The sequence below is a fragment of the Erithacus rubecula genome (assembly GCF_903797595.1).
Source record: "Erithacus rubecula genome assembly, chromosome: 8".
In the NCBI taxonomy this organism is placed as follows: domain Eukaryota; kingdom Metazoa; phylum Chordata; class Aves; order Passeriformes; family Muscicapidae; genus Erithacus; species Erithacus rubecula.
In genome coordinates this window covers 11,116,051-11,133,120 of record NC_136659.1, presented here as the reverse complement: position 1 = coordinate 11,133,120, position 17,070 = coordinate 11,116,051, and the positions used below count along the sequence as shown (strand labels likewise).

At 42.7% G+C, this 17,070-nt stretch overlaps 1 protein-coding gene across 1 annotated transcript; it reads left to right on the top strand.

The window, feature by feature from the left end:
* Positions 1-532: 532 nt before the first annotated feature.
* Positions 533-17,023, top strand: ORC2 (origin recognition complex subunit 2). Its single transcript, XM_079310748.1, has 16 exons — positions 533-772; positions 1,673-1,816; positions 2,097-2,183; positions 3,050-3,139; positions 4,393-4,424; positions 5,633-5,690; positions 6,568-6,743; positions 7,345-7,443; positions 9,020-9,129; positions 11,024-11,156; positions 11,558-11,654; positions 12,742-12,888; positions 14,026-14,197; positions 14,472-14,533; positions 15,222-15,340; positions 15,946-17,023. Exons 1-16 carry the CDS (start codon positions 676-678, stop codon positions 16,030-16,032), a joined length of 1,710 nt encoding a protein of 569 aa, XP_079166874.1. The 5' UTR covers positions 533-675; the 3' UTR covers positions 16,033-17,023.
* The last annotated feature ends 47 nt before the right edge of the window (positions 17,024-17,070 follow it).

The window sequence follows — 17,070 nt, the reverse complement described above, 5'->3', positions numbered from 1 at the left end:
CATGCTGTTGACTTGTTGAAATGTGAAATGTAGTTACTATTGACTTTGTAAATACCTGCCAGAGAAGAAATATAATTATTTTAAATCGTTGTAAATAGAGATGTATAAAACTCGACACAATCTGCAATGCAGAAAAAATTATATATATATATATAAATATATAAAGATGTTAAATAAATATCGTGCTGTTTCTGAACAGAAATGAACACTTTGTGAATCGCTGGTTTCTGGAGGCGGGACGGGCAGCGCGGGCAGTTGCGTGAGGGGAGCGGCGGGGCCGCGCTCTGCCGGCACGGGGCTCGCGGCGGCTTCGCGTCGCCACAGCGACCGGGCACGAGCCCCGCGGCCGCGCGCGTGCCCGCGGCGGAAGTCCCGCCCCGAGGTCGAGGCGGGCTGGGAGCGGGGCCCCGGTTGGCCGCGGCACGGGTCACTCAAGGCACGGCGCTCGGGTTGGCTGCCTCGGGCCGGGCCGCGGGACTGCCACTGGCTGGCACGTGAGCGCGGTTCCGCCTCCCGCTGCCGCCGCCTCTGCCGGGGGTGCGGGGAGCGGGCGGAACTCCGGTCCCGCAGCAGCGGAGCCGTGAGGGGTGAGGCGAGGGCTGAGGCGGCGCCGGTCCGCGCCCCCCGGCGGCAGCGCTTCCCCGCGGCTGGGCCGCCCCACGTGAGGGCGCCGCCATGAGCCGGCCCGACGGGACGCGCGGCAGCCGCCGCTCCCTGCAGGTGAAGTTCGTGCCCGACGAGGACGTCCTGAGGCACATCACCGACGACACAGGTACAGCCGGCCCGGCTCATTGCCCGGCCCGGCGCCGCCCGCTGCTGCCCGGGCGCTGGCAGAGGGGTCCCAGCAGCCGTGGCGGCCGCGGGAGCGGGGCTCTGCGACACCCGAGCTGGGGGCTGTAGAGCCTCGCAGAAGGACGAGGCCTCTGGAGTAGGCCTGCCCCGCCTGGCCCCTCCGTGCAGTGTCTCTGTCCCGGCCGCTGCGGGCGGGTCTGTACGAGCTCTCGGTACGAGCTCCCCCCAGCAGCGTGCAGCGGTGCCAGCGGCACAGGGAGCCGGGAAGCTCCGCGGGCCTGACGCGGTTAAACACTCGCACAGCCAAAGCGGAGAGAGGCTCCAGGTCTGTGCCACAGGGGTGCTCTGCAGCAGTTCGACTGCTTCTAAGGTAGTGAACTTTTTCTAGTGGAGATGCTTAAAACGGAGCATCCGGTTCAGATTTCGCTGCTGGTTCTGCTTTGAGCAGGTCATGCAGATGGTCACCAGAGGGCTCTCATGAGTGTCTTGACAGCCTACAGGCAAAGTATCTTCCAAATGCTCCTCTTCCCTAGGAAAAACAAGGGTTGGCGAGTACCATTCCCTTTGCACGCAATTGGATGCTGTAATGTGTGAAGCACTGTCATTTCTCCCATTTCTATGGAGCTAATGTTTGCTGAAATGGGTGTCTTACCCTCATGGACTGCAGGAGCCAGCATTTGTGGTGAAGGAAGGATGAATGGCTATAGGGTCAGCTACTGACCAGCTGTTCTTTTAGCAGGTCATCTCAGCGTTGAATTTGTTTAGTGATTTGCATAACAGGAACTTGGTCTCTTAAGTCAAGTAGAAGACTCTGGGTGGCTGTGTACTGCAATAGAAATAATGAAATAGCAGGAGGTTAAAACTTTTATTGCAATTTTAGGAACTAAAGTACGGAAGGACAAGGCTCAGCTAAGTGTCAGTGTGAAGAGATTTGTGAAGAAGCTTGAGAATATTTCTGATAACGAAGCTCAGGAAACCCTTGAAGAGAAGAACTATGTTGCTGCTCTTGGAATACATGCCCAAGGTACTAGCAGGGGAAAACCTAACACAGCTCTGACTTCAGGAGATTCTTGCAGTGTTTGGGTTGTACAGTGTTGGTGAAATTGTTTTTGAGGGCTCAGTCTGCTCTGTCTGTGCTTGTAGTAACAGGTAGAAGATTATGATTCTAGGATTTAATTATTATATTTTTTTTCATAACACCTTCCATATAAAGCCAAATAGTGAAACAATGCATTCCATCTTTCTTGGGTTGGGAATATTACCAGTGCTTTTAAAATAGCTTTAAGTAACATATTTTTTCACAGATCCAGTGGGAAATGGCTCAAATATCAGTGGTGGTGAAGTTTACTCATTCCAGACTCCCAAACGCTCCAATAAAATGTCAGAGCTGGGTATGTTTTGCTCTTTTTTCTGTGCAGACTTAGAAGAAGCAAAGAGAAAGTGGCTGTTCCAGAGAGGGTGGACTGTTCTGGTTCAAATAAGATGCTTGAGCTGGGTTGTCACTCACTTGAAGAGTCTTTGTATGTCCAGCACCATCTAAACTTCATTAGTGTTTATTTGTCACAGCTAATGATACATCCTACAAAGGCTGATCTGAGGGAGAAACTGGTTTTGGTACCTCTGAGTTTCTGCTGTGTCTTGGGAAGTTGTTTCCTATCTTAGACCTCCTGCAGCAGGGTGGATTCACTGGTACTCCCTCCTGTAGCTATGATTCAATTTGAAAATTGAGGGAAGTCATACTGTGACAGTCTGCTAGTCCCAGTGTTGTTACATGGAATTAGCTGCTGGTCATACTATGGTAGGGACTGTTAGCTGCGTATTTCAGATTCACATCAGTTGTTCAACTTCAGCTTGTACTGATAAGGAGTAGACACAGGTAAATAGTTCCTCTTGGGGAACTGATGTGTTTGCTGTATCTGATGATCTGTTATGTCCAGCTGAGCAGTCTTAAAAGACTAAGTGAACCTGACCAAACCTTGCTCTAATTCAAAGACGTGGTCTCCCTGGGAGCAAAAACACACTCTCCATTGCATCAGCCATATTTGTAAAATTAATTAATTGATGAGTTCTGCCTTTGAAAATCTTTGCTGAGGAATACAGCCACCTTTAGGGTTATAAAAATCTAGAAGCATTTGGTTCCTGAAATAGCTAGGAAATTAATATGTAGAGAGCATTTCAGGTGTATGGCTCCATTTCTGACTAGCTGGAGGTTTTGTACCTGACATGTCCTTCCTTCCCTTCTCCTTTTTTCCTACAGCCTCCGAATTAGCCCGGACACCAGAACGGAATGTGACACCTAATCACTCCAAGTGCCCTGAGAAGATCACCAAAACCCCTCAAAGCAGCAGTAAGTCCTGTGATGGTTTGGGGAACTGAAACTGAGTGAGTTAGAGTTATGTTTCTTTTTGGGTGGTGGAGTGGATGCTTGAGTTCTAGCTTCTGTCATGCTTAAATATCCTAGTCAGGTTAACACCACATGCTGAGCTGTTTGATGTGCATGGCCTGGGTGTCAGATCTCTTCTTCTGCCCTGCTGCTCTAGAGGAAACATAAACTTCTCTCTCATCTATTGCTGTGATATTTAATGACTTCCTCTCTGTTCAGCAGAAATACTTGGACTTGAGAGAGTTATGAGCTGGGCTGATGTGTTAAACACCAATTGAGTAGGACTGTGTGGGTGTTCATGTGTAAATTCACACTTTATTATGTAATATTTAACATCTAGTGCTGCAGAGGGAAATACAGATGGCAGAAGTCAATGCAGGTCAACATGGCAAGAGTGTGTGCATTTGTTCTTGGAAATGGAGTCTGATGTGCTCAGGGAGAGAACATGAGCTCATTTTTCAGCCTATTCCCTCCTGCTGGAGTCTCTTCCTGCTTTCTGGCCTCCCAAAGCTGTGACCAAGAATTAAAAGCTGCCTTCTGTGGTAATAACATTGTCTCTTGTGTGAGCTGACATAGGCAGGCTGCTAGAGCCACCACAAACTCACAGCCAGAATGCAAAGAGTAAATTTATTTCTATAATCTTTCTGAAGCAACACCTGGGCAGAGGGACACCAGTGGAGATGTAGGCACTGAGTGGGGATGCAGTCTCCCTTACATGTGGTTCAGTGCTAGAACCAGCCTGCTGATCTGTCAGTGATTTTTCACGTGTGGTTTATCCCTGTGCCATGATCTTCACTGTGTTCTGATCTGTCCATTAGGGTGCCCCCAAGCCTACCAAGCACCTATGTTATCTATACACAGATGTTCTACTTCCCAAAGCATACACAGGGTAAACAGCAATAGACATGGTGTATCTGTTTTTCTGCATTGCTGTTTGAGTCTTTGCTGTCCCCAGCTGCATGGTCACTTGAGTGTATTGACAATTCTCTTTGCCAGTTTTCCACTTCTAACCCATTCCTCCCAGCAGCTCTTTCTGTTCTCTCCTTGCCTATGTGTGAGGAACTAGAGGCTTCACTCATGGGATTAACGATCCATGGAGCTGATATTCTGGTGCAGTGTACCTTTGAACAGTGATTACCTGTTTTTCTAATGGATCATCTTGTGTCCACTGTTGAAAATTTTCAATACTCTGTACAATGCTGTTTGTTTCTTTTCAGAACGTTCGAGTTCAAGCAAAGTGCAGGAGAGGGTGAGTAATAACTTTACATCAGTTGGATTTTATGTTTGGGTTTCTTCCCCACTTGTACTGGCCAATTACTACAGTTCTGGAAAAGAAGGACCTTGAAAGGTGTAATACACAGTAGAGGTGTCTCTTCTATTCTAACCATACAGGAGTAAGTCAAGTGAGAACCATTAATCAGGACTGTGGGGTTTGGAGTCAGTAGGTAAATGGTAGCTTAATTATCATGGGTGGAAACTATTTCCTTGCATCACACAAGTGAGAATGCTAGACAGTCCCTTAATGCACAGTTAAACTCACTAAAGGAAGCTTCTCACTAAAGGAAGAAACAGCCCTAATTGTAAGAAATGCTGTTAGAACATGTGAATGTTCAGAGCTGTGATGCTGTTCAGTTTCTTACCATTGGTTTCTAAAGTATAAATTGGGGTAATAGGCAGATGTAGATTGACATCATGTTTTGTGCCGCTGCAGAGAGCTTCAGTCCAGAACTGCCAGCTGTGGTGGCTATGGAGTGAATGAGTTGGCTTTCTAAAATGGTACAGCATCATAGCAGAAATGCATGCACAGCTTATCTGGTATGAAGTTCTAGGATGAGATACACCTGAAAAAGACATGCTGTTTAGGGATGCCATATTCACTGCTTGATGATTTCACATCCACTTTGTCAGGATCACCAAAAGTATTTCCTAAGTATTGCAGACTTGATCCAGTGTCTGAGTCAGGCATGTGTGCCTTACATATATGTAAGGAAGATGGGCCACTACAACTTGGTGAGCCTAGGCAGCTTAGATTCCTTTGCTGTACTTCTGGCTTAGTATGCTGAGTGGTCTTCTGTCATTCTGGTAGTTGTTTTCATAGAGGACTTCCAGATGACTTTGAGTAGACAGCATGATATGGAATCTGACTCCTGTGGGGACTGAAGCATTTCCAGTTTGTAGTTGCTTTGGTTTCACTGTTCCTGGGGGGCCAAGATTGGCATCTTGGTTGGAGATTTCACAGTTTTCTACTTGAGCTGAAAGAATTAAGTCCCTTTTGGAACTTGATTCTGTCTCCCTCTGAATGGGAAAACAAGAACTCTCCATACTTAACTGCCTCTGCTTTTCCAGTTTCTTGTGGGCTGATACATTTTGGAAACCTAACCTGTTTTTGCTTGGCAGAGGGCTGTTTAAAGGAGGGACATGTTTCTTCAATGCATGTTTTTTTCTTTGCTGTTCCAGAATGAAAAGAAAGAATTTGTGTCCACCACACCTTACAGACTCAGAAAGAGACTAGCAGGTAAAGATCAGCCATTGCAGTCAGCTGCCACAGTCAGTGAGGCACTGTGTTCAAGGGAGAGTGTTTTCCTGTTGAGCTTCTATCTGTGGTAGCAATGTGACTCAAACAGCCTGATTCATCCTGCAGAAGGTGTAGAAATGTCCTTAAGGAAATCTATATAGACCTTTTCCCTACAACTGATTGCTAATAAGGTGGGGGGGGTGGAAGGGTTAGAAGCACCAAGTGAATTTCAATAACATGATCAAAAGAGACAAAACTTCCAGTAATCTTACCTATGCTACCATTTAGTGTAGCCCAATTGCTTGAGCCTGGCATAAATTTTTTGATGATGGCTGGGACATCCATGTCAAAGTATTTTCAATAACTGGTTGGCTAAACCAGAATGAATGCAGAGGGGACTTTAGTACATGGTGTTTTATCTTCTATTTCTTTTGTGTTGAGAGACCAAAACTGAGCCAGATTTCATCTGTGCTCTTCAATCAATGCGGCTAACAGAGGTATTTTACAACGTTTTTGAAGAATGTGGCATAGAAAATACTCAGCCTGCATGATTGGCATTTGGGAAAACTGACATAGAGATGCTGAGACAAATAGGGAATTCCATTGTCCATATTTAGTCTCTTTTTATGGTCCAGTTGTGTTTCATAGTTGGTATCAAGGAGGAAGCTTTACTTAACAATACTTTGCCATCCTAGAACTGCAAAAGAAATGGCCATCTGTGTTTGCAGTTCTTTTAAGCATTGGTTTTACCTTTCTGAGAAACACAATTAGGATTAGTGTGCTTGTAAAACATCTAGAGAATGTGTGTGAGATGGTGTAGAATGAGTTTTGTGTAAGAAGTCATTGCTAGCTTCTAACCTTAACATTTCTGCTCTAGCTCCAGATCCCTATATAGAAAGTGAGAGTGAGTATTCTGCTTCCTGCTCAGAGGAGGAGGATGAGGAAGAAGTCAGTGCTGTTTTACCGGATCATAAGACTCCCGCAAAAACTAAGGCTACATCTACACCTCATCGCAGAAACAGCCTTGCCAAAAAAGCTAAGGAGCAAAAGATGGTAAGTTTGCAAAAATATACCCGAGCTAGCAAACATGAACGGATATATAGTGACAATAAGCTGTTAGTGACCACACCTGACCATGGGGAAGATCTGCTAAACTCATTTCAGATCAAACCAGCTGGGCTGGCTCTTGTTGTGCTTCTGAGTAATCCCTGTTGGACAGGCACCATGTGAACCTGTGTGCTAATCTAGTTGGCATCATCAGCAGCTTCAAAAGGAGAAGTCTAAGATGTCCATGGAGCAGAAGACCTTATATCGAGACAGGGTGAAGAAACTGATGCCTGTAGTACCAGAAGGAGCACACATTACTGTTCTGGCTTGGTGTTCAGCTCAATTGTTTTCCTTCCTTCCAGGGATCCCCACACCAATTAAGAATTACTGTTATGTTACCTCTCTCAGAATCTGTTTTCTGGCTCTCTCTTCAGGAAAGAATCATCTGACTAGGTTAGCTTTGGCAGAATGCTGCTATAGAGGCCATTTTTACAAATATTTTCTGTCTTTCTATATTCACCCTTGCTCTATGTCTCATTGGCCATCTTGGGGAGAGGGGTAACTTGATAGCAGGAGGAGCGTTGCTGATCTTGCTGTCCTTTTATAGGGCAACCTGGTGGAGGAATACTTTGAAGCTCACAGTAGTTCCAAAGTGCTCACTTCCGACCGAACACTGCAGAAGTTGCGGAAAAGAAGACTGACTCAGGTAAAGTTCATAGTGAGTCACAGAACTCCGGGTTTTTGATATGATAGATAGGGAACTTCATGATAGGGAGTTCCCTTGTCAAAATTTCTGATGTTGCTATTTTCACTTTATTTCTACTGATTATGTGGTCAGTGGTAATGCTGATTTAGGTCGCAATGTAAGCAGTATGTTTTCTACTGCTGCTCTGAGCAAGAACAGTGCCCAGTTGTTTGAAACTGAGACAGTAGGGTGAGCTCACAGCTGAAAGCTGCAGTTACCAGAAAAGGTGAAACTTTGCTTTTGGGGGAGGAGAAGAGGGAGAAGCAGAATTGTAGAGAGTTGCTTTAAAACCTAATTTTTGTCAGTGAAATGGTAGGGGGAATTACAAACTATTTTGATTATCTGTGTGTAGAGGAATTCAAGAGAGCTGATTTCATGTGAATATTCCTGAGTCAAACCACTTGCAGAACTGGAAGAGCTCTAAATGTTGTCACCTAGTTTGTTAGATGTACTTTGTACTTGTTCCCTTGTACGTGTTTCTAGGAGACAGGAATAGTCTGATGGTGGTGATTGAATTACTTTATTTTTCTCTCCATGTCACTTCCACAAGACAGTTTAAATCAAGCAGTTGTACCCTACAAAGACAAATCTCAAGGAACAGTGTAGAATACCTGAAGCTCTTGTGTCTGTGACTGCCTTTTGTATCCATTTGTGTTTTAAAAGATGGCATATATGCAGCCTGCCTGATGCCTGCTGTTGTCTGGAATTGCTGCCCAGAGTAACATCTGGGTTCTTAACAAGTTCTTTCATTACAGCCGTGGAAGGAAATCAAGGCTTACAGCATTAAAGCTACTTCTGGCTTCAAAGTAGCTGAAGGTTTAGCAGTTCTGTCTCTCAGTACTTTGTCTGATACATTGCAGCTGTCTTTCCAGCATTAACTGTCTTCTGCTGTGAGGGAGTGGGAAGCAAAGCTGTTAAAATTGAAAAGAGGCCAGTGTAGATTTGATGCTGACTGTCATGCTACTGTGCTGTTTAAACATCAGCATCACAGCATATCTTCAAAGCTGAATTAATCCTTCAATTCTTGATGCTTTTCTACACTGCGCTATCAGCTGCAAATTATATCCTTTCTGCTGTAACTTTTTTTAAGATGGTGCACATTTTGAGCTTTCTCTTGTAGTGACAAACACCTGAACCTTTGCTAAGCATGTTGATTGAAGCCTTTGTTCCCATGAGCAGGGATGTGATGTTGTATCTCGGTGCAATGCAAGCTCTATATGTATCCATTTTTCCTGTCCTGGTTTTCCCATACTTGGCAGGAAGAGAGAAATACACAGTGTGTCATCTGTTCTAGTCATGGTCTAGGTGCCCTTTACCATACTAAGGTTACTTAATTGCTGCTTTGTATCTCCAGTAGCAAAATTGTGCTTAGTGGGGTCTTCATGGAAGGGCAAAAAAACTAACTACAAACTGAGTCCACTGACAATGAAAACTATTCTCTCTAGATAGGGAGATGCTACAGGGTGTTTTAAGGACTCCAGGTATATCTCTTGCTTTTTCTCAGCTTTGAATGACTGTCATCTCTTTCTTAACACAGCAAACACTGCGTGATCTTTTGAAAAATGCTCCTGTTGCCTATGCTGCTGAAATTAGAGACCTTAACCAGCAGCATGAATCCTTGTTTTCCAAGTGGATGCTGCAATTACAGTAAGTATCCAAGGAGAATCACTCAAGAAGCTTAGTTAAAACACACTGCCAGTAAAGTTACCCTCATGTCAATATCCTGTGAAGCAAATTTTGTTCTTTGATTGCTTAAATTTAAGAAGTGTGTGACATTCATTTAATTCAGTGCTTCCTGTAGACCAAATCATGCAATCACATAGGTTTATTAGTAAATCACAACTTGGCATGGAAATTGGTATTATTCCCTGACCTACCATATTGGCACATGGCACTGGGTTTTGGATAAAGGGGCAGAGTGAAGGAAAAAGAGAAACTAAAGAGCTTAATTTTAAAAAGGAGAGATGAATTAAAAAGCAATAAAGAGATCACTGGCCCTTGCTTCAGCATTGTGCGAGCTGAGGGAATGTGATCCTGGATTCAGCATGGATCCAGGTCATAAGTTATGGTCCAGTTGTGTTGGTTCAGCTGATGAGATGTCCAGGGTCTGGTGGGGTCAACTTAGCTTGTCCAGGGGAAGTTGCCTTTCTGTGGACAGGTGGCTCAGCCCCAAAGACAGCTTTGTCTCTTTCTATGCTAATCAGTTATCATGCACAGTTTGGTTTTTTAGGTCTTTCTGGAAAAGGGCCTGAGGGCTTTGGGCATCTTTGGTAGTCCATGCCAGCTTCCTGCCAATCATTCCTATGCTTGCACTGTACTTTGTTGTTGTTCTTTCTCATGGAATGGTTTTGCCCTATCTCCACCTGGGCCCCCTTCTCCATCCAAAATTTGTTCTTTCTCACAGCATTAGAAAGAAATGGTACCTACCAGAACAAGCATCATGAGTACCAGTAGTTCTTGGTTATTACCAATTATTCTTGTCTGTTAGTATTTGGTTGGCTTCACAGCCACCCAGTTATTGGTGTTTGAGACATACTATCAATTACCCTCTGGGAATTAAGAGCTCAAAAAAGATCTCGCTCTGGACCACTGCTTACAGTGTTGTTAGAGAGTGGGCTTTAGTATGCAGCAGCTCCCCATAGTGGAGAGCTCAAAGGATCTCACTTTAGACTGCTTTTGTAGGAGCACAAAACGGTGGGCTTCAGTCAGAGTGATTTTTTCATTCTGGCCACAATTTGACTTAGTAACTTTCTCTGAAGGTTCAGCAGCATAAGTATTATTCCACTTGTATTGTTATTCAGACAAGAAATGTGAATTTCCAAGGTAGCTCATTTAAAAATGGGTGCTCATTAGACAATATTAGTTTCTCAGAACAGTGTTTGTTAAGCTGGAGGGGAGTTTAGTCTAGGTGCAGTTCATCAAGGCTGAGGCCTTATGAGCTTTTCCCACATCATAGTGCAGCTTGAGAGAGGGTGAAGAAGGCAACCCAACTTTTCTGGGTCTCTACAGTTCCATACTGTGCTGTGTCTATGCTTTCCTGCCTCTTTTCCTGTGGAACAATTAGGATAAGAAATATACTTGATATAGAGTAATTTTGCTTTGAAATTATGCCTGAGATCAGAGTGAAAAAACAGTATGAAGGTTTGATTTTTTTTTCTTGTAATTACTGTGGCCTGTAGTAAACATGTAATGTAATTACTGGTGAGGGACTGCATGTGAGTGTTCATTACCATTTCTTACCTGAAGTTGTAGATCTAGTTTTCTCTTTTAGTCCATAGCATTTTCTTCCATTGATGTTTTGCTAGGCTTGTGAGCCTCTAGGCTGCTAAAATGATTTTTTTGCCAGGATGCACATGCCAGGTTCCAGATTCCTTGGAGCTAACCTTATTTATCAGCTGTAAGCTTAAGGTAAACCTGGAGTTGACAAAACGTGAAATTTTTAAAACCAAGATTGCAATGGATCATTTTGCTTAATGAATGTATGGGTCTAAAACCAGACTTGCACTTTTTTGATCCAGTGTATTTGCTCACTTTTCTGCAGCTTGGGTTTCAATATTGTGCTTTATGGACTGGGCTCAAAGCGTGATCTGTTGGAGAAGTTTCGTACCTCTCTGCTCCAGGATTCTGTTCACCTGGTGGTTAATGGATACTTCCCCAGCATCACTGTGAGATCTGTAAGTGTGGGAAAAGCTTGTGGGTTTATCTAATCATCCTGTGTTGCAGATACATCTAGAGTCTTTCAATGTAAAATGCTAAGGAACCCTGTGCACCCTATAGCAACACATTCGGAATGAAGAGCAGTTCCTCTCTCTTCTAATACTTTGAAGAAATGATCCCATACATTTTCCAAGGAATTGCAATAATTTCTGTCATTCATAGGTATTCATCACTCTAAAGCCTTGTTTTATGTCACTGTTATGAAAAGGGGTATATTTTTTTCATTAATATGTGCTGTTTTAGGGATTTTATGGTAATAATCAGATTATCTCTCACAAGGCAGCCAAGGACTCAGTTTCTGATTGTCTGCACTTCAGTGTCAGAGCCCTTCATAAGGAACTCCTATTTTCTTTTTCAGATTCTCAACTCCATCACAGAGGAGGTTCTGGACCATATAGGGACCTTCCGCAGCCCTCTTGACCAACTTGAATTCATTACCAAAAGGTTTAAAGAAGGTAAAATTACTAACTTTATGCATAAAAATGTTAGAGTCTACTTAGTGTTAAGAGAGCCTGGACATATTCTTCTAATTTTTTTACAGGCAGTTTCTGATGCATTGTAGCTGATATGCTTTCTTGTTTGTAATTTTGCAACACATATGAAAACATGCATGCACCAGGAGATGTACATACCTGTGTAACAACCCCATATAAGCTGTTACCTCAGTCAGTGTTCTGTAGCAGTGTCAAACAAAAAGGTTGTCTCAGAACTGGTTGCCTCACAAAATACTTGCTGAATTATTTCTGAATGTCTGTTTTAGTGCTTATATATTTGCACACAAATTGCCATGGAATCCTAATTGTGTGTGACATTGGTGTTTCAGCATTTACATTCTGTTTTTCATCATTGCCTTAAGAGTATTTCTGGTGGTATTAAGTGAAAAGGGCAGGGTAACAGCAGTTCCCACCTGAATGTACGTAAGTCAGTCTTACAGTATAGCTGATGACTGGTTTCCATTGGCAGACAAGTATGTATAGATTTGCACAAAATCTGGTTACAGTTCTAAAATTGTTTCTGGACTCAGGAAATGGTTGTTCCCAGGGATAAGTACAGCAGCAAGAAGCTAGCTGGACATTTTTACATGTACCATTTGCATTATCTGAGCTAGGCCTCTTAACCTTTTCAGAACTTGTTAAAATTTTCAATGAAATTATGATGCTTTGGATCAAACTTTGAATAGTAAATGTATTTTTACTGTGAGAAGGAGCTTAAAGGTCCTAGTTATGTAAATCAAAAGCAGCTGAATAAACTGTGCTTAGACTTCCATTCTAAAATATATTTCAATGATCTTCAATTGCAAAAGAAACACAGATAAAAGGGGCAATTCCTGGTAAAGCTGTGAGCAAGTGGAAAGTGGATTATAACAGAAGAGCTTAAACTGAAAAACAACCAGCCCCATAACTATGATGACAGTGAATTGAGAAAAACCCTTTTAGGCACTCAGAAACACCCAGTATAGCTTCAGACTGAGTACAAGGAAAGGGATATTGCTTGTATGCAGTTTCTTTGATTGATTGTCTGCTATTTTTTCTGACCTTGCAGATTCATCTTTAGAGCTCTATGTCCTCATTCATAACCTGGACAGCCAGATGTTGAGAGGAGAAAGGAGTCAGCAGATCCTTGCACAGTTGTCCTCCCTGCCTAGCATTTACCTCATTGCCTCTATCGATCACATCAATGCTCCTCTCAGTGAGTTCCCCTGGGCCTGACCTAGCCAAGAGAAGGATCTGTGTTCTGCTGTGGGACTGCTAAACACGTTTCATAAGTTCATGTATTGCTTACCATGTATTACTATTAGTCAGTATGTATTACTGTTGATGTATGTATGCTCCTGATTGGGAGTGGGGTTGTGCTGAACCAAAACTGTGTAAAGATACTGAGAAATACCACTAAGCATATATATAAACTGACTCCAAGCTTTTGGCACACGTTGATTTTAGGAACTTACTGAACTGGAGATTGGATGTTATGTCTATCATTGCATCTAAACAATTTTCTTTTATCAGTCAGTGTTGTGGGCAGAATGGGAGCTTCAGACAAAGTTATTAGAGAAGACCCCCTTTTGAGCTAGGAGGTGCAGAAAGGACTCCCTTCTGTTCGAAACTTCTCAGACTGGACTGAGGTGTGGCTGGACCTAGTTTTAGTCTCAGACTTAGCTGATGATTTATGTTAAAGGATTATATAGGTGTAATTGAACTTTTGTCTCACAAAATTAAGGATGGCAAAACAAGTATACTTAAATAACTTACTTACATTGATTATGATTATGTTTAGACTAAAATATCCTAATTGGAATTATTTACTACATCACAAGTAGCTGTAACTATTAGTATAGTTTGCTCTTTTTAAAGCAATATTGAAACAGTTATATTAAAGCTAGCAATAACAATACAAGTAGAGATTGATGTTACTTACCCATACCAATAACCATGGGCAGATCTCTTCAGCTCAGCCTGGAGGGGTAACCTTGAGAGGCATCCCCACTCCAGGAGAGGAATCTCCATACACTCTGAGAAGGGTCTTGTTTCAGCTATTTTACCCCCTCTCTAGGCACAGCTTCCAGCTACAGCCAGAAATTGTTTGCACACTCCTAACTCTGGAAGGATTTATAGTGTATATATGGAAAAGGGATGCCTGCAAGTGTTTTATTGTAGAGAGTTTATCTTTCTGGAACTGCAGTTTTCAGGGTATATGTAATATGAATTTCACAAGCACATATTGTTTCCTCAATCCTATAGCAGAACTATGTGCATTTTAATATTGCATGTTTAACACCTTAGAAACATAAATCTCCTGGTTTTGTCTGCTCTTTTTTTTTCTATATAGTGTGGGATCAGGCAAAGCTGAGCCTCTATAACTGGCTTTGGTATGAAACAACCACATTTAATCCTTATGTGGAAGAAACATCTTATGAGAACTCACTTTTAGTACAACAGACTGGATCTTTGGCTTTGAGCTCCTTAATGCATGTCCTGCATAGCCTCACTCTCAATGCCAGGTAAGACACTGTAACACTTCACAGTAGCACTTGCCAAGGACGCAGTCCTTACAATCTCTGTTTTCTGATAATAGAGAAGATGGTAGAACCTGGGTTCCAGTTGATTGGTTACTTTAAATGAGCAGCATTTGGGTAGCAAATCTTGTCCAGTAATGAGATTCACAACCAGGTCTTTGTGCATAAGGCAAAATTACTTAATATTTTCCAATGGTGGGAGTTTTGGGCTATTTAAATTGCTATTATTTTGATTTTCTCCTTTCCTCCATTCACTTAGAGGGATATTCAGACTGCTTGCTCAGCACCAGCTGGAGAAAAAGGACAACCCATCTTATCCAGGTAGGTACCCACTTTTCCTCATCTGTTTGGGGCGTTGCTGTTCACAGCAGCCCTGGATTTTGGTACACAGGTTATGTCTCCAGCAACAGAAATGCTGGAACAGTTGGCTCAGTGAGGCTCAGTGTCTTTCTAGTGGCATTGTGTCTGACTCAGACAGGAGGTCAATAGACTGGCTGGTTTGAAGGGCTGCCTCTTACATGACTGAGACTGTTGGTGGGGCCTGTGGAGTAAAAAAAAAATTAAATGGAGACTGAATTCATATAACGTGCACTGAAATGTCCTCTATAAATGTCACGTCTTCTGACATGCCCCTGCTTTCTAGGATACGTGTGGAATATTCTATCATTGTCTATAATAGGTATTGCAGTGCATATGAATAACTTGAATGGTAGAGAAAGCAAGACAGAGGAGTTGGAAATTAAGAGAGATTAATGGTTGTAAAAATTGCATTTAAAGTGCTGTTAAAATTCCATTAGGCAGCAGGGTGACTGGAATGTTAATTCAGCTGTTTTCCATTAATTCCTGAAATATTACCTTGGCTGTATACCTGCAGGAGGTGATGTTACTGTAGCCACTTTGGTCTGTGCCAAAGCAAGACTTGCAGGTGGACAATATCTGGTGTGAGACCTGGAAAAATCTGACAATCTTACTACTTCAGTTTCTTGTTCTTGCCTTTTTCTGTCTCCAGGACTGTCTTTCCAAGACTTTTACCAGCAGTGTCGGGAGGCTTTCCTTGTCAACAGTGACTTGACACTCAGGGCACAGCTGACAGAATTCAGGGACCACAAGCTTATCCGGACCAAGCGGGTGAGTCCAGAGAATTCTACTCAGCCACTCTGAATCAAAAAAGATACTTACTTGCTATATTGTTTTAAGCACCTAGGAACTGGCAAGGGGCTGAAATTCTGTAATTGAACCTCTTTCCATGCCTCCAATATGCCAACACCCTTTACATGGATGGGGTTTAGAGGGCTGCAGAAACACAGTGTGCTTTGGTTATTCAGCAACCTACATGTCTTCTTTTTGAAGACTCTGAGAAGTAGCAGACTATGGAGCCTGCCAGTCTGCTTCTGATAGTATTACCTGTATTTCTATGAGAAAAGAATGCAGACTTGTCATAATAATGAGGCAGTATAGCAGTACAAGATAAAGGAACACAGTGTTAAGGAGCTTTGTAGTGTCACACAAGCATAACCCACCAGAAGATTTCTCATTTTGTGACTTTTCTGAGTATTTGTGTATTTCCTGTGTTGCTCCAGTGAAATATTCCAGGTTTTTAGTAATGTTGTTGTTCAGAGTGCTGTCCAGCTCTAATCCAGACTGCAGATAAATGCTAGCATTACAGTGCTGTCTAGTGGCTTGCCTGGCACTGTACACTGGTGTTAATAATGTCTGTGCATGTCTGTTCTCAGGGAGCTGATGGTGTGGAATACTTATTAATTCCTGTTGATGACAGTACCTTGACCGACTTCTTAGAGAAAGAGGATGAAGATGTGTAATGTCTCTGTGTCCTCAGTGTCTACAGCAACTGCTCTCAATAGCTGCTGGAGAGGGGCCTATGCTCAGATCTCTCTTTCTCCTCACAGCTGCTGCACTGATAAGTAATAATTCTAATGAATCTTGCTCATTGTTCAACTACCTCAGGTAGTTTGGAATGATGACTTCTGTAAGCAAGGCCTCTCTTGCGCTCTAGTTGGATTTGTCTGCTTTGTCTCTTAGCTCAGACAATTCTTCCTATCTGTGCAGCCAACCTCACAGCCAGAAAAACACAGTGAGATTGTGCCTTCTGCTCTCTACCTCAGTAGACATGAGGCTTTTATTCGAGCAATTTACTTGGGAAGTGCAAATCACAAGATGATCAAGAGCTTTAGTTTGTACTAGTGGTGCAACTTTTCTCAACTGAGTGCTATCGTGTACTCTTCTACCATTTAGACAAGACAAGATTTATAATGCTACAAGACCTGTCTTGACTGCATGAGGAAAGCAGAATACTAGTGGGTTTGGGGTGCTGCAGGTAACTTAGTAAATTCTGGCAATAAAACTGAAGGACTTTTCCCAAACCCACATCCTTTTATAAGATTTAGATAATCAAAATTATGATGGACTCATGTCATTGCCTGCTACTTTCCAAGGTGCAATCCAGGAATATGAAGAGGCTACGAAGCTTTTTTGTTTATTTTTTTAAAGCTTGATTGTATATTTATATTTTTTACATCAGGGGTGTCCACTCATACTGAAGGAGGCCTTAAATGCCACATAAAAGCTCTCCCTTTTTTTAAGGTCATAGAGGTTGGGAAACTGCTGAAGTTTGACATCTGTTCTTCAATTCTTCTTTTCTCAGTTATGTGGGAGGAAGCTCTGTAGTTCCATCATCTGTAGTCTGCCAGCCAGACTTCAGGAACTCTGTACGCCTAATATTTGGTAGCTGTGTTACAGCTCAATGTTGTTATAGTTCAAATCAACTGAAATAAAGTACTTTATTAATTTTCATTAGCTTGTCTTGTCTTTCACAATCTTTTTACGTTACAGGAAGATAG